This window comes from Ochotona princeps, chromosome 8 (genome assembly GCF_030435755.1).
Source record: "Ochotona princeps isolate mOchPri1 chromosome 8, mOchPri1.hap1, whole genome shotgun sequence".
Lineage (NCBI taxonomy): Eukaryota > Metazoa > Chordata > Mammalia > Lagomorpha > Ochotonidae > Ochotona > Ochotona princeps.
The window spans coordinates 76,040,448-76,063,042 of record NC_080839.1 but is presented as its reverse complement, the minus strand read 5'-3'; the positions used below and the strand labels follow the sequence as shown (position 1 = coordinate 76,063,042).

The 22,595-nt window shown below is 54.4% G+C and overlaps 1 protein-coding gene across 4 annotated transcripts in view; it reads left to right on the top strand.

The window, feature by feature from the left end:
* The window catches only part of LPIN1 (lipin 1), a 45,321-nt gene that overhangs the window by 2,596 nt on the left and 20,130 nt on the right, over nucleotides 1–22,595 (top strand). The window contains exons 2-14 of one of the 4 annotated variants that reach the window (XM_058668271.1): nucleotides 6,660–6,860; nucleotides 8,906–9,001; nucleotides 9,526–9,833; nucleotides 11,102–11,227; nucleotides 12,605–12,682; nucleotides 13,141–13,245; nucleotides 14,875–15,004; nucleotides 15,912–16,224; nucleotides 17,050–17,143; nucleotides 17,603–17,790; nucleotides 18,506–18,599; nucleotides 19,186–19,255; nucleotides 22,279–22,371. In XM_058668271.1, coding sequence (XP_058524254.1) covers nucleotides 6,669–6,860; nucleotides 8,906–9,001; nucleotides 9,526–9,833; nucleotides 11,102–11,227; nucleotides 12,605–12,682; nucleotides 13,141–13,245; nucleotides 14,875–15,004; nucleotides 15,912–16,224; nucleotides 17,050–17,143; nucleotides 17,603–17,790; nucleotides 18,506–18,599; nucleotides 19,186–19,255; nucleotides 22,279–22,371 — 1,887 coding nt within the window. In that variant the 5' untranslated portion in view covers nucleotides 6,660–6,668. Of the gene's footprint in view, nucleotides 1–6,659; nucleotides 6,861–8,905; nucleotides 9,002–9,525; nucleotides 9,834–11,101; nucleotides 11,228–12,604; nucleotides 12,683–13,140; nucleotides 13,246–14,874; nucleotides 15,005–15,911; nucleotides 16,225–17,049; nucleotides 17,144–17,602; nucleotides 17,791–18,505; nucleotides 18,600–19,185; nucleotides 19,256–22,278; nucleotides 22,372–22,595 lie in introns of those variants that run through there. The other 3 variants (XM_058668269.1, XM_058668270.1, XM_058668272.1) reach the window with 3 other exon arrangements.

The following is a 22,595-nucleotide window of genomic DNA, read 5'->3' as shown; positions in this document are numbered from 1 at the left end:
GAGTCCTGAAGTAAGATGCAGAAGCCTTGGTACGCCTGGAGCAGGACAGCATGTGTGTGGACCCCAGGGGGCTCTGCCTTTCGTCGGGTTGTCCTGACCCCTGACCGCGGCACTGGAGCAGGTGGCCGCTTGCTGAGCAGGGCCTGGAGGTGGGGACGGGAGCAGGGTGTGTGTGCGGGTTGCTGCTGGGGGCCTGGCCCAGGACCTGGTTTCCTCTATTGCATGTGCCCCAGGGGTACCTGGCCTCCTTTGTCCTGACCATGCAGGATGCATGGGATGTGAGCGAGCTTGTGTACTTGGTGGGCATGGCTGCACCTCTTCAAGACTCTCGCTCACCCCGAGTTCTGCGAATCTTCACAGAGACGCTGCATACCCTGAAATGAGCTGTCCGCTTGCTGACTGCAGCTTGGGGGGCAGCCTCCCCCAGGTACCCTGGAGGCTCCGCTGTCCCTGCCTTCACCTTCGGGCAACCTCCTGTGCTGGCACACGTCTGGCTGGGCGCCTTTGGTTTCCAAAAGACTAGGTACAAGCAGTGAAGGGTCAGAGGGCAGTGGCTGGCTGGCAAAGCTTTCCAGTACGTAGACACTGCCCAGCCTGCAAATGCTGCCTGCTTTTGAGGTGGCTTCCCTGGACTTGGATTTTGGACAGATTACAAGATGGGATATCAATCTAGCCTTGGTAGTACTCCAGTGTTAACTTGAACCCCTGCTACTCTTTGCCTCTATGTAGGCACAGTTTAAATTCCTTAAGCTTAAATGCATGCCAAGTTCTCAGGCAGGGGAGAGGAACCCGGCTGGTGTGTGGAGAAGGGCATTGTGTGGCCGGGCTCTCAGCGGTCCTGGCCAGGGATGGTTGTGCCATCCTGCTGCTGTGATGCCGAGGTGCCGGAGGCTGAGAACTCATGGGCAAACTTGGTGGGAGATGAGCGGGGGTTTAAAGCCCAGCGTGGCCCTCCCGAGACGTGTGGTGTCCTGGTAGATGTCCCTGGCCCCTCTGTGCTTGCTGGGGGCATCTTCCTGAAGGAGAGCTTGGGAGAGCTGGCCGTGAGGGAGGTGTGAATGCAGGGCCCTGGCCAGCGTGAGCAGGCCCTGGCGTGGGACCTGGGGGACGTGTCTGTGGCTGCTGAGTGCGGCAGTCCAGCATGGTGGTCATGTCTGGTGGCTCCATCCCACTTGGGTCCCATGGTGGGAACGTAAAAACACTGACATTCTGACGCCCGAGTGTTGCGAAGCGTCTGCCTTGGAGGCGTGGGCCTGTGACCCGTCTCACCCTCTGGCCCCGAGGGAGCCCCAGCAGCTCCACCTCAGTGGTTTCAGTGGTGACCATGTAGGCCACACCCCTGCTTCTCTGAGATCATTAGAAAGTGTTGTCCGAGGATGAGGAATCTACAGAACTATGATGGAAAATCCATCTTCTCCAAAAACTGTACATGAGTTTCACATACTTTTTGGCACCCAGATGCCTTATCTTTTAATTCCTTTTTCATGAGCTTTTGAAGTGCCGTTTTGCGTGCACACGAAGGCCGGGAGCCCACACTATGGAAACAGTGGTGGAAGATGAGGGTCTCGGCTTGTCATTGCCTGGGCCTGGTCCCCAAGGGTGGTCCTAACAACCTGTTGCATAGGTCATTCATTCTAGAAGTTGTGGTGGCTTGTCAGGATATATCTAACTGTGAATTCAAAGTGAGGATTTGAAGTGACTTTTCTCTTATTATATTTAGCAATATATTCCCTTATTTATGAAGCAAACTCTCCTCCCAGTCCTCCATCTCTCTTTTTAAAAGGTTTAGTATTTTTATGAAGAGAGAGTGAGTACTTGTACTGTTTCACACTCCAAACGGACACAATGTCCACAGCTGGGCCAGCGTGGAACTAGGAGCCAGGCGCTTCATCCAGGCTTCCGCGTGTGCGCAGGGGCTCAAGTATTTGGGCCATCTTCTACTTTCTCAGGTTTGTTAGCAGGAAGCTGGATCGACAGTGGACAGCCGGGAGGGACTCAAACCTGTCGTGCCACAGTGCTGGCCCCCTGCTGTTGTCATTTTCATCAGGATTTGTTGGTCAGAAGTGGACGGTTTTAAAAGCATCTCCAACGGGTTATGCTATGCAGCTCAGGGCACTGCCTGCTATGCTGGCATCCCATATTGGCACCGGTTCAAATCCTGGCTGCTCTGCTTGCCATCCAGCTCCATGCTAAGACATCTGGGCAAGGCGTGAGGAGGTGGTGCAAGTCCTGGGGTCCCTGCCACCTCTGTAGGAGACCTGGATGAAACTTCTGGCTCCTGGCTTCCGCCCAGGTAGCCCTGGTCATTGCAGCCATTTGGAAGTGAGCAAGTGGATGGAAAATCTCTCTCTGTAAATCTATCTTCTAAATATATGTCTTTTTAAAAAACTCATCTCCAGCGCTTCCTTCCAGAGCCTTGGGGTGCCAAGAAAGTCCCTGAGTTCCCAAGGGCATTGGTGGACCCCTCTCTTGGCCCTGGAGGACTGCGGGACAGAGCTCTGAATGGTGGCTTTTTCTTTGCCTTGGCAGAGACTGTGAGGAGGGAGAGCTGTGAGGGCGTGGGCGGTCACCTGCCAGGGGAGGAGGAGGCGGCAATAAGGAAGGTTTTGCAGGCGTGTTTCTGGGGTCTGGCTGCTGTGCACACCTTGCTAGCATGCTGGTGGCAGTTTGTTTTATGCCTGCTGGTAGGGAATGGGAGAGCATAGACACTCCCAAGCTTTCTTTTTCCAGACTGTCCTGTGCCAGAGGCCTGATAACTCAACTGCAGGCTTTGTGTGGGAGGCATTGTCTTGTGAACTTGACACTCCTGGGAGAGAAAACACCTCCTGTTCTCTTAATTTCTTCTAAGTTCTATTATTTCTGCCCCTCTCGGCCCCAAACACACAGCACTTCTGGAATCTTGTGCTGGGATCAAATTCAAGTTCCGTTTCTTGCTGGGGATGGACTGGGCCTCCTGGGGCTGCTGCCACCAGATCACGGGATGGTGGCCCAGATGTGAGAGCCGGGCGGGGCTTCTGCCTCCTTGTGCTCCCAGTGATGAGGGGCTCACTGCCTCTGATGACCTGCCTTTGGAAGTCCCCCCAGAAGGTGAGGTGGCACCTGTCACTATGCATTGGAAACTGCCTGTCTGTGGCGCCCACTCCGGTGACCAGGAATCCTCCTGCCCACCGCTTTCTACCTAATCTCTCTGCCCAGTTCCCCTCTATTACTGGTTTGGGAGAATGGTCATCAGTGGTCAGTAGCCTTAGCTTGAGGCCTTGGTCCTTCCCTCTTTCCTTTATTTTTTTGTTTATTTGAGAGAGCAAGTAAACTGTCTACTGGTTCCCTCCCCACATGCCCAACAAAGCCAGAGTTCAAGACCCAGGAAAAGTATGCTGCACCAATAAAACACTGTCAGTTTCAGAAGCCCATCAGCATCTAGATTAATCCAGTTAATTCTGTGGAAGTTACTAGCTTAAGAGACAGTTCCCAGAAGATTAGCTCTCCTGGGAAACATTGCAGAAATATGATCAAAGAAAACATGGCGAGCAGTTGAACAACCACGTATGCTGCAGAGGATTCCTGGGTCCGTGGGGTGGGCCTGGGGCTGGGACTCAGCCAGGAGCCACCTGCGTCCAGGCCTCCAGAGAGCAGATGTGTTGGGGTGAGCAACTGTGTGCTCAGCCCCCTGACCCACGCCAGCCAGGCTGATGCAACCCTGCCCCGGATGTAGGGTACTGTTCCAGATGGATCAGAGGCTCAGCTGCAAGTCATGGAGTCATTGGGGGTGTCGGTGGAAATGGAGGAGGCAGTGAAGACCGGGCTACACTTGGTGTGTCAGGAGTAGAATGGGCTAACGGAGGGAAAGTGAGGGCAATAAAGATCGGACAGAACCGGGCTTAGAGGGGTGCTTCCCGAGAAAGTGTCACATTCATCTGCACTGCCAGCAGGGCGAACACTGCCTTGGGTGTCGGGACCTGCGCTCCGACCTTTGGGCCCCCGGTAATGCTCTGCTGGGGGAGCCAGAGGAGGTTGGGGAGTGGACATCACGGGAGGTCACACCGGGTGCAGCCCACAGGCTGCAGATCTAAACAGAGCCACTCACAACACCATTGTGGTTACCATGCCGGCCTTCGAAGGAGAGAGAGACAGACAAGGACAGAGAGATGCATGCCTCTAGGCGTGTCGGTTGTCATGTTGGTGATGCCCTGACACTGAGGCGCTCACCTGAAGGTGTGTGCTGTGAGCACTCAGCTGCTGTGTCCTTGTCTGGCTCAGCCTCCCTGCCTGGCAGGCCAGGGAACTTAGAAGTGAGCTACCTTGCAGTTGGCTTTGGTTGGCTTGCTTCAGCCCTTTTGGTGTGCAGCCCTCTGCTCTGTTCTTTGCAACACGTATGTTCTACGTATGAGCTATGAAAAATGCCAGGTAAGGCCCCTGAATGAAATTGTTGTGATCTTGCACTTCGACAGGGACTGCAAGTCACTTCTGTTTGCTTGCTCAATAAATGAGCGGAACAGCTAATCCTGGATTGACGATGAAGGGCTTGACCTGGCATAGTCTCTTCCCCTGGGGTTAGGTCTAATTATCTCAATAATAATTATTTAAAAATTTAGATTTATTACATTTTTAATGTAATAAATTGAGCAGTTCAGGTTGAGCGTGCTGTGTATTGTCAGTGCTGTGAATGGAATGCCCAGTCCTGGGTCCTGTGAGTCACCTGCTGGGGACTGAGAGGAGCCCGTCTGGATGCGTGTGTCTCCCGAGGCCGGGATAGACTCAGAGGAGCAGTGCAGCCAGGAGACGGGCTCCTGGTCGCCTGGGGCACAGGTGGGAACCTGGTCCCTGAGAGCTCCAGCCTGACCTGTGGCCTGGGGGCGTGGACGCCTGTCAGGTGCAGCAGCTGTTTCTTGCCCAATGTTGAGGTTAGATTGAGGGGCCATGTGGCGTGGTGCCTGTGGAGCAGGTGTGGGAGAGCTGCTCTCTTAGGCCGGTCTTGTTTGTGAAGTTTTCGCCTCTTCTGTTACTTTGAGTAGTAGACAGGCTTTCTTTTCCAAAACAAGCGGCCCCAGGTGCCTGAGTTGAGCGGTTGTGGCCAGGCAGTAAGCTGACTGGGAATGCTTTTGTCTGGCTGCTTGCTTGAGCTTTGCTTTGAATGTTAGGAGGAAGTGGCATATGGGGATCTGTGCCCAGGGGGTTGGTTCTGGTGGCCTGTAAGTGGTAGGTGTGTCCTCAGAGGAGAGCCTGGGCATGGGGCAGACTGAGGAGCTCCTGGCACATGGCGGTAAGCCCATTGGTATCCTGGTGCCACATCCTGGTGCCACTGCCAGCCACAAGAGCTCTTGGTCTTGGGGAGCTGAGGCCCCAGGCCTTAATCCCAGCCCCCATTTCTCACTTTTCCCCAGCCCTGGTAGTCACTGCTTTCCACTGTGTGTGTCTGAGTCGGCTGTCCTGAGGAGCTCGCATCAGGGGAAGCACACGGTGGGTGTCCTCTTGACTTGGTGTCCTGGCATCAGGGTCTGTCCACCTGGCAGCCGCGTCCGAGCCTCCCTCCTTGCAGAGGCTCCAAGGAGCCAGTCATCCGAGGCATAGCACATTCCGTTCGTGTGTCCGTGCGTCCGTGCGTCTGTGTGTCCATGTGGTCATGTGGCCATGTGTCTTGTGTGTGTGTGTGGCCGTGTGGCCATGTGGCCATGTGTCTTGTGTGTGTGTGTGTGGCCGTGTGGCCATGTGGCCATGTGTCTTGTGTGTCTGTGTGGCTGTGTGTCTATGGGTGGCTCCTCCTTTTGGCTGCTGGGAACAGTTCTGTGCAGGTATGTTGATGTCGTTTTGAGAACTCTTCTGGAGCACGGGGCCACTCTGTCTTGACTGATTGAAGACTGCTGGTCCTTGTTGTGCCCTGGACATGTGGACCGGTGCCGTGTGGACAGGTACCCTGTACTGGGCTGATAGGCATCCCCCTCTGAAGCCCACCTTGAGGGCCACCTCCCTCCCACGGGGCACACTTCTCTCTCCTTGGTCCTGATGCACAGCAGCCCTGATGCCCACAGTCTCTGGTGTGGCGCTGCTCTGTCCTGCGGGGGACAGGGCGTGTGTCACTTGTGAGTGGCAGCACCAGGCCCTGTGGGATACACGCCCTGCGTGTCTGGCCGGTGGATGGCGCGTGACTAGCTGGGGCAAGTGCCCAGCAGCACAGCACTGAAGCGCGGTGTGATGCCAGTGCTCAACGGCAGGCGGGGACCGGGATGGGGACTGTCGCACACACAGCACTTGTTTCCTCTTTGTAAGTGAGCACAGTGGTGATATTTGCAGTTAACGTCATTAGGCGCCCACTCTGTTTAGTGGGAGGGGGTGTTTGCTGTTTGACATAGAGTCTCCTTGTCTTGAGTCTCAAGCGTGTCAGCCCGTACACAAGGACAGAACAGGACAGGCTCAAGTGGCTTCCAGCTGCCAGGACCATGTGAGCAGGTGTCATGGGACACCAGGCAACTTGTGACGGCGCTTCCTGGGCTGGACCCAGCTGTGGCAGAGTTTGCCAGGCTGGGGGAGTAGAGCGGGGTGGGGGTGGTCATGGTGGGGTCTGAGCCCAGTGGGCTGACGTGGGCTCTGTCTCTAAAGTGGGGAGGCACTTGCTTTAGCTCCCCACATAGACTTGTGTGTGTGTGTGTCTCCTCGTCCCCCAGGCTCAGACCATGAATTACGTGGGGCAGCTGGCTGGCCAGGTGTTCGTCACGGTCAAGGAACTCTACAAGGGGCTGAACCCAGCCACACTGTCGGGCTGCATCGACATCATTGTTATTCGCCAGCCCAATGGCAGCCTCCAGTGCTCGCCCTTCCACGTCCGCTTTGGGAAGATGGGGGTCCTGCGCTCTCGCGAGAAAGTGGTAAGAATGGGGGTTGGGGGTGGGTGATGGACCCTGAGACCTCTGTACCCACCCCCCTCTCTCCCTGAGACAGCATCCCCGGGAGTCTGTGAATACAAGTGACTCTCTGTAGTGTGGGCTGTGAATGATCCTGAAATGGTGTACATATCCAGCTCCTGGTGTCTGTGGGTTGCGAGCTGTTACAGGGATGCCCCTGGGCTGGTTGGTGTCTGCTGCCTGGCATCGGGGCCTCGGCAGGAAGCCTCAGGGATCCGGGCTGTCTGAGCACACACTCTTACTGTGGCTGGCGTTTGATTTCATCGCCTGTCTTGTTGTGCCTTTGCTTCTGTGCTCATGGGAATGATGGATCCTGACTGCGTTGTGTTCAAGTGGAAAGCTCTTTGTTGTAGCATTTTGGGGCTCCCAGCCTGAGCTGACACACCTTCCCGGGGTGAAATCTTTACAGACTAGGCTGCTTGCAGTGGGAGCCCCATCACTGACCCAAGGTGTGACCCTGGGCCTGGCACTCCCTTGTCTGGACAGGGTGGCCTCCGTGGCTCTGGGTTCTGTCCTCGGCACGGTGGGCCTGAGCTGAGAGCCATCCCCGGGCCCCCAGTGCTGGGGAGCGGCTGCCCTGGGGGGTTGCTTCAGGAGGATCTGAGGCCTGCTGAGTGTTCCCTCCCTGCTGGAGACCTGCTCCGGCTGACTGAGAGCTTGCAAAGGATGCGTGGATCAGTGAGAGGATATGAAGAAGAGATAAGAAGGAGAGGCAGAGGAGTCTTGGACCATTACGGCATGATGCTCATAATGGACAACTCAGAAAAGCTGCCTTCTTTATTTATACACAGATCATCACAAGCTTTTGCACAATATCCAATTGTTTCATTTTTACTTCATGGTTAAGAGAATATAAAAACAATCCTAAAAATATTATTTTACTTTAGAGAAAATATTTTCAGCAAGCTGTTACTCATTGAAACCTGCAGTCACCTGACTGAAGCCAGGAACTCCACGGTTGGCAGCGCATGTGGTTACATAGCGACAAGTGGTTGACTTATACTCAAAATCAATTTTTACTAAACACGAACTAACTAATATTGCTTAAAATATTAAGAATACAGAATTAAAAGATCATAAATGGAAGGATTTTATAAAAGCATATAACATAGATTCTTTGCTAAATCTTATAATCAAATCAAGCATAAATTACCGTCACCTTCACCTAGTGCTGATTCAATTGTTTTTTGTTCTTAATGTTGATTTAGTTGTTTTTTGTTCTTTTGTAAAAGGGCAGTGAAAGGGATCAAGGCAGCTCAGCCAATCTACAAACAGAGGGCCTTTACAAGAAATTTCCTTTTATCTTTATAAACTGTTTTCTTTCCCTAAATATAAGTGCCAGTATAAGATTGAGATTTTAAGCGATTTTTTTTGGGGGGGGGGTTCTCTTTTGTTTCCCTTTAGAAGATGCCCCATTACGTTTTGCTTACTGTGGTGAGAAACTAAAATGCGTCATGTCATATGTTGTAACAGTTCGAGGCGCATGGTAAACAAACTCTTTGTACCTCCATGATTGCCATCAGTTCCAAGATATTATCAAGCCATTTCTTAAGGAAAACATTGCTTATACTAGGGCAAACTTCAGGACAAAAGTGGGCACATAACAGGATGTTTGGAGACATTGTGGGCTCAATTGTACTATTGTATACTTTTAGCTGTGTGTCATAGCCTTACGTCGCTAAAGATGTTTTTATCATAACATGATTGATCAATTTGAGGTGTCATACCAGTTACAGGAATCACTTCACATTAGCAGAAAAACAACACCACCACCCTCAGGAGAGTTCTATGAAACATCAGAGAGGTGGCTGAGTGTCCATACAACGGGGTGAGGCAGCAATGAGGTGACCAGAGACGTTCCGCCGGGCCTTGCCATGCAGCCAGAAACTCCTCGTAGCCCTGCTAACCGAGGAGTGGTGCTCATCACACACCCATGCCATCCGACCCAACTGCATGGCTCCCCACACCTCCCTACCCTGCTTAAACCCTTCTTCACGATTTCCCTTCAGGTTGACATAGAAATCAACGGGGAGTCTGTGGACTTGCACATGAAATTGGGAGATAATGGAGAAGCGTTTTTTGTTCAAGAGACCGATAATGATCAGGTAACGAGGGCCGGGGTCAAGGCTACTTCCTGGTTTTGAGCTCTGAGCAGGGCTTATCTCCAGCTGCAGCGTGTGTGTGCAGGAATGTGGCTGTGTGGGAGCCAGCTCCGAGGAACGGAGCCAGACAGCTGTGGGTGTGCAGGGCACAGTGGGGTTGCTGCCTCCTGGGGGACAGAGGTGGGGCTGGTGGTACACACGGGCCCCCCATGTTGTCCAGGGTGTGCAAGGGCCCGTGTTGTGGCGCAGCACCTTAAGCCACTGCTTGTGATGCTTGCCTCCTTTATGTGCACCTGTTCAAATCCCAGGTGCTCCATTTCTATTGCTGCTTCCTGTTAATGTGCTTGGGAAAGTGGTGGACAATATGCCAGGTGCTTGGGGGATCCTAAGGAGTTCTTGCTCCCGGTTTCAGCCAGGACTGCTCTGTGAGGCCCCTCCCCAGTAATGCTGGGCTCCTGAGGGACCCTGGGAAGACCTTGGGCATGGTCTTGGCCTTTGAGCCCAGCTTGGCATACTTCTCCCTCCAGGAGGTGATCCCCATGCACTTGGCCACCTCTCCCATCCTGTCAGAAGGAGCCTCAAGAATGGAATGTCAGCTCAAGAGGAGCCCCCCGGACAGAATGAGAGGCCTGGACTCGAACGTGCCAGCCCCGGCCTTGACTCCCAGTGATACCCCCTCGAGCGGCTCATTAGGAAAGAAGAGGAGAAAGAGGAGGCGCAAGTCCCAGCTGGACAGCCTGAAACGGGAGGACGCCGCCAACACGTCCGAGGATGAGGACATGTTTCCCATAGAGATGAGCTCTGACGAGGATGAAGAGCTGCTGGACAGCAGTCGGTGAGCTCCGGGGTGGCGCTGGCACGGGCTGCACTGGTGTCCAGGGTGGCGCTGGCACAGGCTGCGCTGGTCTCTTAGGAGGACGGTGGCAGTTGGCCCCCTCCAGAAGTTGTTCTGCCGTCTACATTAGGCTCTGGTTTGGACCCACGCACCTCTTTTCTCAGTGTGTTGAGCGATCTGGTGTGGCTGGTGGCCACTAGATCACTGGTAACGCCAGAGCTTTCTCACGGAGCAGGACACGAGCAGACGAGCGGCTGGCGAGGGGACACCCGGTTGAGTGCCAGCAGCGTGCATGATGCATGGCCTTACAGATGTCCTGAGGGGCTGGTGTGTGGCCGCCTTGGGGTTGAACTTCAAGAGAGCACGCTCAGGTGCCTCTCTGGAAGCTCTTTAAAATTATATTTGGCCATTGTCATGGTCATCTTGTTCTATTTTCCTTCGCACCTCCCAGTGTGGTGTGGTTTTATGATTTTGGTGGAAAATGCCAGTTTTTAAACAAGAAACTGTGTTTTAAAGAACGGGCTGCGCATGCCTGTGTATTCGCTGTGTCCCTGTATACAGAGGGGGTGAGGGCCGACAGGGCAGCCCTTGGTGGCGTGCTTCAGAACAGAACATGTGTTTTGGCTAAAAGTCAAGGTGAACCGGCTGCCTGTGTTTCCTGACCATGGCCTGTGCTCTGCCGGGGGCTCAGAAGCCGGGGAGCAGTGGGGGCAGCTTTGTGCTGGGCCTCGCCTGCCTGGCCCTTCCACCCAGGACTTAGCGGTGGTTATTACAGGTGACAGTACCTGTACTCCGTGTGAGGGATGCTGTCACTCTCCATCTGCCTGCGTCTGCGGTTGGGTAATTCTGCAGCCAGCTCGTCGTCTCGAGGTGCCGTTGGTTGATCCCACGTGCACAGGCGTGGTCATTGTGGGGCCGTCCAGTCCCAGCTGGGGTTCCCCCACGCCTTCCTTTGCCCACCGCCCCCAGTCAGGTCTCTGTAGCTTTGGAAGGGTCGAAGGTAACGGGAAGGGGTTTTAGCGGAGTCAGGAGCAGTCTGCTTTGCTCGCATGGAAGCCCAGAAACAAAGGAATTTTGATGCGATTAGAATACTTAGCACACAAGCACGTCTTCGTGTCTCACGCTTTCCCTTCCCTGCTGCCCGGAAAACGCTGAGTGTTTAAGAGGAGATGGTGTTGATCTACAAAGAGCTTAGAGAATCAAGGAGGAGGTACAACGTGACTTTCCCATGCGCCCATCCCTGGCCATCCTGCACGTTTCCTCCCCAGGTCAGTTCCTCATGACGTGCCTCCATTCCAAGATGATATTCCAGAGACAAAGCGCACCTCGGTGTCTCCTTACCCGCAGTCCGCGTCGTACCCTAATTCAGACAGAGAGTGGTCACCCCACCCCAGGTGAGTGCTACGTGTGTGTGTGCGCGTGTCCGGGGTTCACCTGTGCTGGTCTAGGAGGTTTGAAGTCAGTCCTAGGAAGCTCGTGGGATGGAAATAACGTGCAAGTTAACAAGGAGCAGAATCAATGGGGCACAGAGCAGGGGGTGCATCTGGCACCAGAACCCACCTCCCAGCAGGAGCCTGACACTGAGAGGAAGAGCTGCTGGGTTACATATTGCTGAGTGCTAACGGGAGGACGGCAGGGCAGGGCCTTTCCTGAGCCTTAGCCCTCGAGTACCGTGCAAACACGCGGGTTGTGTCTGGCCCCGGGGTCACTCAGCAGCAACTGCTGCCTTCCGCCTCGTGCCCCGGCTGTTGAATCAGCAATACCGATTTCCCTGAAATGAGCTTGGGTGCTCTGATGTGAGCGTGCAGACCTGGAGCAGCCAGCCTGGAACCCCTGGGGCTTTGAAGGGAACATGGGGATGCTTCGAAAAGCTCATGGGAAAATGGGATTCCGTGATTGGTACCAGCATGTTCAGGAATCCCTGCATAGTTTTCTCACAGGAGGTATTTGCCAGGAGCTTCTGGAAGTCCCTGTGTGTGAGAACTGAGAGGGGGACAGGCCTCAATCCTGCTTTCTCGACAGCAGCCTCTAACCCCTGGTGGGAAGCAGGTTGGCCCTTGGGGAGCGAGAGGATGCCCCCAGCCACTCAGGGCCACCACCTTAGCTTTGTGACGGGTGGGAGTTTGCCATTGGCTGCTGGGCATGTTCGGGTCGTCCTTATGTCTGACACCTCTGGTTGGCTTCTGGTTTAAAGTGGGGAGTGTGGGAGTCCCCGGATGGCCCTGTGCACGCTGCCTGGAGCCCCCATCCAAGGCCAGTCATGCAGACTCCGCTCCGGGCTGAGGTTTGGTCAGGGGAGCCCCTGCTCGAGTCAGGAGCAGCCATGTGTCTGCTGGAGCTGAAGTTAGAGAAGCCGGTGACAGTTCCCCAGGCGGAAGCTGGAGGTCACTCGGCCACGGTGAGGCTTGGGGCCACAAGGAGGGCACCTCTCCGAGGTGTCACGGCCTCAGGGACCAGCCCTGGAGCCTGACCAGTATTTCCTAGGAGCTGTGTTATGAAGTGAAGAAGAATAGATGAAAATAATTTTACAGACCCCTCATTATATTCAAAATATGATCCTTTCAATAATGTAATCAAATTTTGAGGATTGCTGAGGTGGTTCCCATTTGTTTTCACATGGTTTAAAATCTGCAGTGTGGTTTGTATGTAGAGATCATGTTAGTTTGACCACATTTCGTGTGCTCAAGAGCCATGTACCATAGCCAGCAGCTTGCTGTATTAGATGATGCCAATGTAAGATCATTCTAGAACTTCTTTTGTTCTTTTCCCAGGTCTGTGGATAAACTCTTAGAGGGAAAAGCAGCAGTTAAGGAAGAAGATAGTATGGAGTATTTAGAAACCACTAACAGGTCGAAAAGTTTATTCCAATACTCTGCTTTTATTGTAAGGCTTTAGAGGAGTTTAGGCCTAGCCCCTCCCCCCAGCACCTCTCTGTGTCTTACTTGGCTGGCATGGGTTAGTGCCTGCGCCAGCCAGCGGGGAGGGGGATTACATTTGCGTATTTAGAATTCTGTGTTCCTTTTAAAGGAAACAGTAGTCTTGCAAATGAGCAAGTTGTGTAGTTGGGTGAAGCTCTAAGCCTTGACCACGGATGGGAAGGGAGGTCGGTTCTCCGCCCTCTCTGTGGCCTAGGCCATTTGATGGTGATGTCATGGTGCCAGGCTGCTGTGGGATGCCCAAGCATTTGCATTTTGTAGCTGTCCTGGTGAACGCCATCATTTATGTCTGTGGGCGGCAGCTTCACTTCGCTACGTTGACCTGTGGTTTCTCTCCCTTCTTTCCCTGGCTGTGGCGCGGCGGCTTGCAGTAGCCCGGTGGCTTGCAGGACGCCCCCTCACCTGGCAGTGGCGGCCGAGGGAGGCCTGTCTACGTCCTGCCCTGCACAGTCTTCCCATGGCCATGCTCCTGAAAGGTAGACCAGTTCTCTTCCCCGCTGGGGTGTGTTCAGTTATGTTGCCTGTCACGCAGATTATTTACCTCTAACCACCTTCAAAATTGTGATCTAACTCTCCTTCATCACTCTCCTTTGCTAACTAACCAGATGCCTAAGGAAGAAAGATGATTTTTCCTTTTCATGTAACCATCTGTAGATTGGGGTGGAAAATTCTAGATTTGGATCTCTGGACGGGATGGTTAATATATAGTCCTGCCGAATTCTGTGTAGGGGTTTAAGAAATGGAAGAATGAGGTATAGGTGAGGGAGAGGGGCTCTCGTGTCTAGGCTGTTTGTACCAGGCACTTTTATGATGCCGCGCTGGAGGGAGCTGGAGTGCTGATAAATGTTTAGCTATCCCATCCGGCCATCGGCTGTCGGAATAATGGACTTGGGCGTTGCCCACGGCACTTCTGCCATAGAGGTGGGCCTGGTTTGGGGTCAGCAGCTTGGGCCTTCGTTTGGGGAAGTCTGAGAGGGTCTTCCCTCCATTCCTTCAGGTTTGTCCATGCTTCGAACTGCCCATTCGGGGGGCTTAGGTTTAGCCAAGTTTTTTAGCCCATGAAGCAGTGGTCATCACTGTGAGGATAGTGTGTTTTTTTTATCCTTTGGATTAAAGACCCTGGCCTCAGGCTGCAGTGTGCCAGTTATTTGTGCAGAAGGAAGGCCATGTGAAAGCAAGGTGAGCAGGTGCAGCTCATTTGCCCAGCCCAGGCTTGACCAGGAGGTGGGAAGCTCTCCGGAGCCCAGTGAATGCTATCCGCAGGCCACAATGACCTTGTCTGCCTACTGTGCTGGGCAGCCCCTGACCTGCAAGGTGGAGTGGTTGCTAGGACCCTGTGGCCTGAGCACAGGCCGGTGATTGAGTGTAGGGCCCTTAGGCTGGGCTTCTGGGCGTAGCAGGTCTTCAGGTCCAGGAGCCATGCTGGGATTAGAGGGGTCGAGGCCTCGAGCCATCCACGGGCAAGGCTGCTGCCTTCTCATGGGACTGTGGCATCTTGGAGAAGTGTGCTTCCTCTTGGCCAGTTCCCTGGGCTGGGCGGATCCTGAGGAGTAAAGTGACAGAAGACAGGTGAGTCCTTGTTGGTACCCTGTGGAAGCTGGCCTGGGAGTAAGCCGCACAGTGGGTGTTGGATCCCGGCCTTAGTGTATGTGTGGCCCCCGGGGCTCGTGGCCCCCATGTCGGCCAGGGCAGCTTTAGGTATACTGTAGGTACAGAACATAAAACGGGGCGTGTCAGAACTGTAGGCTCTGAGTGTGGCCATGAGGCTAACACTGACCTGGCAGTGGAGTGTGCAAGTGAGGTGAGCTTGGCGTGAGATGGCTCTGGGGTCACGTGAAATCCTCCCCTTTTCCAGGCTGCTGCTTGCTTTCCAACCCCCCCCCCATCTTCTTTGCTTTGAACTTGGCTGCAAGTCACCTGCTGGGGGGCTCACTTTGGGGAGCCTTGTCCACCTGGCCGTGGCTTGTGAGGACCTCTGGTGGCCAGAGGAGGGAAATATCAGGAAGCTGTGCTGGTGGGTGTGATGGCCGGGTTGCCCTGCTGGGAGGGCCCAACGCTTGGCAGCTTATTTTCCCACCTAAATTGTGGGTTTGTGTTTCCTAAAGCCCGTCAAGTTCCCGGCCTTCAACACCCAAAAGCGACTCAGAGCTGGTCAGCAAGTCTGTGGACAGGACGCTGCAGAAGAGCAACCTGGAGATGCTGTGGCTCTGGGGAGAGCTGCCCCAGGCCGCAAAGGTGAGTCCTTTTCCGGCTCTGCCACGCACTGTGCTGGGGCCTTCTGCCCCAGTCAGGCCTCAGTGCCAGGGGCCCGGCGTGGCCACCCTGGGCCAGGGGGTTGCATTATGACATGTTGGTGCCTCGTGAACTCGAGTGCTGTGCCTGGGATCTACGTTGTCCATGCCAACCAAATGTGGATCAGATGAAACACAATTTGTGGTCAGACTAGGTGCCTGGAAACCCTAAATCAAAGGGCCTCTTGGCGCTCACTGGGGCGAAGTCAGGGCTGGGAAAGCAGGCGGCTGGTCCTGCAGGAGGGAGGACCTGGGTGCTCTGAGAGCCAAAATGCACACCTTGCAAGGCCTCTCAGACGCAGCTCCTGGGGGGGCCCGGGGACAGGGCGCAGCTTGTAAGGTGGAGGTGCGCGGTGTGGGCCGGACGGTTAGAGCAATGGCTGCGTGTCGGCTTGGAGGAAGTTGTTTTTGTCACCATGTCGTCAGCAGGGCCGGTGATTCTGGGTTGGAGGCAGGTGCAGGGGAGGGGGTCTCCAGAAGGCAGAAGCTCCTGGTAATAGTGTGGGGTAAGAGGGCCTGAGGACAAGCTGACCCCGATTTGAGTCCCGACTCCTGCACATTCAGGCACAGTGACCCGGGGAGTGGTTGGGTGCGATTATTGAACTCACTTTCAGTGGCACATGGAGGGAAGCCGGTTTCCTTGGGAACTCGTCCCCTTGGCTTCCGGCCCTTCCTGCAGGTGCAGTGGTCGCCAGGTCACCTGGTGGCTCTTGGGGCTGAGATGTCTGCCAGGCTGTGGACCGACTGCGTTGCTTTCCTTCACCGGCTTGGTTACGGTTGCCTGAGGTTTCACATCTCTCTCTCTCTCACTCTCGCTCTCGCTCTCGCTCTCTCTCTCTCTCTCGTTCCAGTCATCCTCTCCACACAAAATTAAAGAATCCAGCCCTCTGATTAGCCGGAAGCCTTGTGACAAAATCCACTTCAAGGCCATCCACAGCGAGTCCTCAGATGGCTTCAGTGACCAGTCGCCGACGCTGGGCCGTGGGCCGCTGGCCGAGCCGCGCAGGCCCCGGGCCGAAGTGCACTTTGTGAGCGAGGAAGACTTGGAGGCCCTGGGCGCCGCGGCCCCGCCCCTGCCCATGTCTGCGCCCCGGGAGCTCAAGCCGCCCGCTGCCGGGGCCGTGCCCAGGGTGGACAAGCCCCAGTCCCCCTCCAGGAGGAAAGGTGCGGGGCCGGGCCTCCCCGCACGCACTGTGCCCAGGTGGTGCTTCTCCCGCCGGGCGCAGTCCAGAAAGTCCCGGTCAGCCTGTGGTCTCATGCCTCACCCACTGGTGCTCCGGATGGCAGCCAGGGGGTGGTGCTGTGCTGGGCCTCCCCTGCTCAATCCCAGGGACTGCCAGGAAGTGGGTGTTTCAGATAATCTGGGCTTGTTCCTCCTCACCCCAGCCCCAAGTCTTTGTTGTCCCCAACTCCATTTTAATCGCGTCCTCCGTCTGTCACGATTTAAGTTAGCGTCAGTTTTTTGATAGACCAATCAATTATTAATTTATATTGATGGATTGGGTTTTACCCAGTCCAGTCTGCTGCTGTATTTGCTCTGAGGTCCAGAGGCATTGCTGCCCACCCTGCCCTGTTGGGAGTGGCCTCCTCTGCAGCTTTCTAGGCTCTTGTGGGTTGATGACGTCGCTTCCTGCTGGGCGTTCAGAGGAAGTCTGAAATCCTCATGCTGCATGGTGACTGCACAGCAAAGGGCGCTGTGGCTACCTCAGTCCGATGGGGAAATGTTTTAGGACAGTGTCAGCAGTTAATAATCATCATGATGATGATAATAACAGGGTGGCTACAGCTTCCGTCGTGGGTGTGTGGTGTCTCTGGGGACTCCCCCCACCGTGCCAAGCTGCCAGGTCCCTGGCAGGGCAGCCTGTGGGTGGTTCGGGGAGCCGGTCCCGCCGGCCTCCATCCACGTGGTGCTTGGGCAGGAATGCGCTTCCTAGAGAAAGCAGCCCAGGAGTTGGCTTCTGGAAGGGTGATTTTTGTTTATTCTTGTAGACAAGCGCAGTAGACATCTGGGTGCCGACGGCGTCTACTTGGATGACCTCACAGACATGGATCCAGAAGTGGCGGCCCTGTATTTCCCCAAAAAGTAAACTTTGCTGGCATGCTTGGGTTCTATAATCAGTGTGTGAGTCTGTGTGCATCAGATTTCGTGAGGAAGTCGGGGAGGAATGCGGGAGCTTAGGCTGCAGGAAGCAAGCCAGCCATGCTGGATGCTGGGTGCAGCTGCTGTCACTGCGTGGGGTGCCCACGCCCCACGTCACAGGGCTTGGCTCTGCTTCTGACCCCAGTCTCCTGCTGGTGCATGCCGTGGGAGGAGCCCGGGGCTAGCTCAAGCAGTTGAATCCAAGCCACCTGCATGGGAGATCTGGGCTGAGTGGCGAGTCCCGGCTTTGGCTTGGCCCAGGCATGTGGGGAGTGATTAGCAGATGAAAGATGGTGGTCCTGTATGACCCTCTCTGCACCCTGCAGGAGGGACCGCTGCACCATATGGTCGTTTCCCTGCCCTCGAGTGGGCAATGCTCAAAACAGCTGCTTTCACTTCCAGCGGAGACCCCTCGGGGCTGGGCAAACCCGCCGACAGCGGCACCCGGTCTGCCAGCCAGTCCCCGCAGTCCGTGGGCAGCTCGGGCGTGGACAGCGGCGTGGAGAGCACCTCGGACAGCCTGCGGGACCTGCCGTCCATCGCCATCTCCCTCTGCGGGGGCCTCAGCGACCACCGGGAGATCACCAAAGGTACACGCCCGCCCTCTAGTGGCCGCCGCGCACAAGGCCAGACGCTCGGGCTTGCAGAGCTGGTTCGGGTCCAGAGCGCGTCTCCCTGGGCTGTGTTAAGGAGGGCGTGGGTGATGCCAGCCGGGTCGTCAGGACCCATCCCCGTTCACAGTCAGGTGTCCTATCCCCGGCCAGCTCAGCAGCGCTGGCCCTTCAGGAGCCAATGCCACACTATTGCCAGGGTGGAGAACGTTGTAAAGGGGCTTAGAGGATGTCAAAGGTAACAGGTGTTGTCCACACACTGCTTCCTCAGCCTTGACACTGGCCATTGCCTAGGGTGTCTGCAGGTGGAACTCATGAGTGGAAAACGCTCCCGAGCCAGTAGAGAAAACAGACACCTTTTTTTTTAACCTTCACATACTTGATTGTTTCATGTTAATGCGGTATTAGTAGAAATAACAAAAAATCGATATACTTTATGAATATAGTTCATGGATTCGGTTCCTTCGTCTGCCCTCCCACTCTCCTCTCCCTGCTTCCCTCCCCGTTTCTTTCTCTTTCCTATTTTCTGAGATAATGGTTTGAATATGCATCACAGCCCAGGGCTTCATGCCTCGTCAGATCCAGGGTCCCCGAGTGGGAACTGTGCAGACCCTGGCTCAGCGGGAACCAGCAGGCCTGCTTTTAGGCTGTTTCCTCTTTGTCTGTGTCTTATCCCCTCTGCTTGCTGTGGCAGATGTGTTTTTGGAACAAGCCGTGTCCTATCAGCAGTTTGTGGACAACCCCGCCATCATCGACGACCCCAATCTCGTGGTCAAGATCGGCAATAAGTAAGTTGCACTTGAGAGGCCACAGCATCCACGTTCGCCCAGGTGTGGGGACGTGGCTGCGAGACCTCACACATGGAAGTCCTCGTTAAACTTGGTCACTGACTCTTGTCCCCGACAGTCCCCATGCTGGGGGCAGCTGTCTTGGTCTGTGGGTCTCAATGTCCGGCTCTGTTGACCGAGTAAGGTCTTGTCTACTGAGAGAATTAGACCCCGAGCCATATGTGGCTATAACAGAGTAGCCTGTATGCCCACCCCTTTAGTAGAACTCCATTCTCTGCGGTCAAGGCCACACAGGCACCTTTGCAGACTGCTAGTGCGAGTCAGGTGTATTTTCAGAAGTTCCTTGAAATGTGGTGCGTGGTGGGCAGTTTGCTGCACCATGGTGTTGAGCCGCTGCCCACCTGGCATGGGTGTGTGTCCCCATCCTATTGAACACTGCTGGCCCCTCGCTGTAGCTGTCCGAGTGGACAGAGGAGGGAAGCCGCTGCGTGGGAGGGCCGTGCTGGGTGGGGGGCTCTCCCTGGGGCCTGGGGTTTTCCGTGACATGTCACGTGGGCCTTCTGACATCCCGCCCTGTTTTTGGCAGGTACTATAACTGGACGACAGCAGCGCCCCTGCTGCTGGCTATGCAGGCCTTCCAGAAACCTTTACCAAAGGTGAGAGTTGGCAGGAGAAGGCAGCGGGGATGCTGGGAAGATGGGCAGATTAACTGGGCTTATTCCCTCTCTCCTCCCTACCTTGAACTCTCCCAGTGGTGGCAGTGGGGACCTGGGGACGGGGCAGCCGAGAGTGGAGGTGTCGCTGTGGAAGGGTCGGAGCTGGCCTAGATCTGGACAGACGCCAGCCCTGTGCCTGATTCATGGAGGCGGGAGCCAGAGCCGCGTGGGGCCATGCCACCCGTGGCTGCCGGTGTACCTCCTGGCTGTCCGCCGAGTGGGCAGGCATCTTTTCGGTGTAGTCCGTTGCCCCTCAGCCTGGCCTTGCTGGCTGTTTTCTTGCCGTATCCTCGGTTCTCTGTGCTGGCAGGGCCTCCCTGCAACAGATGCTGAGCCCCTGAAGTGGCGGGTGTGGGTGTGGGGTGTCTGCACTAGGATGGCGGCTGGTAGCCTCCTCTCGCTTCCGTGGGGCTTTCTCCCTTTCTCTTCTCTGTGGACGGGGCTGAGGTCGTGTTTTCCCAGGCGACTCACTTTCTGTCTCCCCCAGGGTGCTCATGGTGCTCGCAGCCTGGTACCAATGTTCAAGTTCTGTCTCGGTTCTCATAGATCAGACAGGAAAAGACAATTGTGGTGGAGACAGCTGGAGGGCTTAGTTTACAGCAGGGAGGCGCGGCGCGTCAGCCCTTGGCTGTGCCAGTCTCTTAGCAGGTTTGGCCAAGGACTTGTAACTGCGATGGTTCCGTGGTGGACTGCGCTTTCCCCTCCCTGACACCTGGGGCACTGTGCCCCAGACTTCGCTCTAGTATTTTGTCTTTCCCCCTTCTCTTCCCTCACCCTGATTTGGAGAAAGGTCGAGGGTCCTCTGCATCTGGTTGGATCCCTGAAGGGTGGCAGGAAACAGAAAGGCTGATGGTAACCCTAATATTGTGGACGGAGCTTCTGGAAGCTGGCAGTTTCTGGCTTGATGGATGCTGGGCCGGCCTCTGCGATTTGCCTGGCTTCCCCTTTGGAGTTGCAGGGTGGCAGCTGCACGCATCGTCACCTGCTCCAGCCATACCCAGAATGAGAGGCAGGGGGCTTGTGTCTCGGCGCTCATCGGCCAGAGCCTGATGACCTCGCCGCCATCTGCTGACTGGCCCCTTGGCGGCCAGTGATTGGCATGGGACCATGTCTGGAGTCTGCACACATGGCAGCCTGGCTCCTGAATGCAATTTGGGATCCCTGGGTGAGGGGGGCAGCGTTCGAGGCAGGGCAGCTTTCCCACTGACAGCCAGTGGCGATTGTGTTGTCTGTTGGATTTCTCCTGGACTTAGCTGGTTTCTAGATTATTCTGTTCTGGTAATGGGTTTTTACTTATGGATCAAGCCTGTCTCCCTTTAATCAGCAGAGAGTCTTTGAGTGTATTTAAACACCCCCTGGGGCGTGTGTCTACCTAGGGCGTTGCCTAGAGTTTCCTTGGCCTTTTTTTTTTTGTCTGTTGAGTTTTCAGATGCTCAGTAGGATCTGTTTTAGGTCTGAATGTGATCCTGGTAGCTTTTGGTTTTGAAAAGAGGAGTTTGTTAAGTTTATGGGTTGATGTGGGCAAAGAAGGGTCTTCCCTCTTAGTGTATCCCACTTGCTTTGGGGTCACATAGGGATCTTTCACATCAGGGGTGAGGGTGTGGCCTGCGAAACCGCTTGGTCTGACCATGCCAAGGTGGCTGTAGGTGAGACTTGAAATTCCATAAATCCACAGTGGATGGATTCCTTTTTTTCTTTCCTTATTTTTAAAACTTTATTTTTATTGATGAGATTTTACATAGAGAAAGATAGATAGATTTTCCATCTGCTGGTTCACTCCCCAAGTAGCCGCAATGGCTGCAGCTGAGTTGATTGGAAGTCAGGAGCCAGGAGCGTCTTCTGGGTCTCCCTTGCGCGTGTACGGTCCCAAGGCTTTGGGCTATTCTCTACTGCCTTCTCAGGCCAGAAACAGGGAGCTGGATGGGAAGTAGAGCAGCCAGGACATGAACTAGCTGGGTATTTGAGGATCCCGGCCCTTGCAATGCGAGGATTTAGCTATTGAGCTATTGCACCACGCTCACAGTGGGTAGATTTCTAAGTTGGCAGTTTTGTAATGGTCTGTGAATGATGTTATACGTTTATATCTAAACGACCCCTGGTGGAAAAACTGGTTCCCTCCCCTTGTTTTAAATGATGAATAAAACTTTAAAAAGACAGAAAGATAAACAGGAAGCACCGTTGAGCTGATGCAGGTGAATCATGGGGTCAGCCGCACTGTGTTAGATTGAAAAGCACAGCGTTTTCTGTGTTCGTGAGTAGCTGAGGGCTTTGCTGCTGCAGTCGGCCAAGGGAGGGCTGCGAGGCAGCACTGGGCTGTCCCACGGCAGAGGTTTCGTGCTTTGCAAACACGTGGGTAATTGCTGCTTCGTACAGTCGGGACTCAGGTCTCTTGTGTGTTTAGAGCATGGATTTTCACATTGATACTTGGCATTCTAAATCAGACGCATCTGTTAAGTGTTCAGTTTGACAAAATTTGGAAATTTACAGATACTAAAAAATAACTTCTCCAGTATGTCCTATTTTTGTTTTAAACCATGTTACTCTGCGTCCCATATCAACCATGATGTATTTTATTTTCTTGTCATCCTACCGAGGGGCTAATATCTTAACTAGTTAGCCACTTTTATTTGAAAGCTTCTGATCTTATTAGTCACTAATGGTTTTTAATGCTTTCTTTTTTTGTTGTCGTCACTGTGTTGTATTTTATCTGTTGTTTGTCTGTTCTTTGCGCATCTCCTTAAGTCTTCATGCTTAAGTTACCTTCATGTCATTTTGGATGCCATTAGGTTTTGCTTCTCTAAAATTTTTAATCCACAAATAGTATGTTGTTGATTTCTGTGATTTGTTTTTTTTTGATCTTTGATTTGCCCATGTGTTTGTTTGGTTCAGGTGTGCCGAGATGGTGTTTTTTTTTTTTTTTTTTTTTTGGTTCCATTATTTATGTTACCATCCATTTAAAACAGGCCACAGTGGAGTCCATCATGCGAGATAAGATGCCTAAAAAGGGAGGAAGATGGTGGTTCTCCTGGAGGGGAAGAAATACCACGATTAAGGAGGTAAGTGTGGGACACGGAGCAGCGCGTGGGCTCGGCACACTTCGCGAGGTCAGGCTGCTGTGGGCCCGGGATGCGGATATGAGCAGAAGCCGCGAGCCGGAGCCATCCTTGGTTCCATCTCTACGAATGTCTTCGTCCCCTTTAGGTCTTGGGCGGCTCCTCAGGCTGCTTCTTGAGCCCTGTCTGTGCTTGACCTCGGGCTCCTGGTCCCTCGGCTCCCTTCC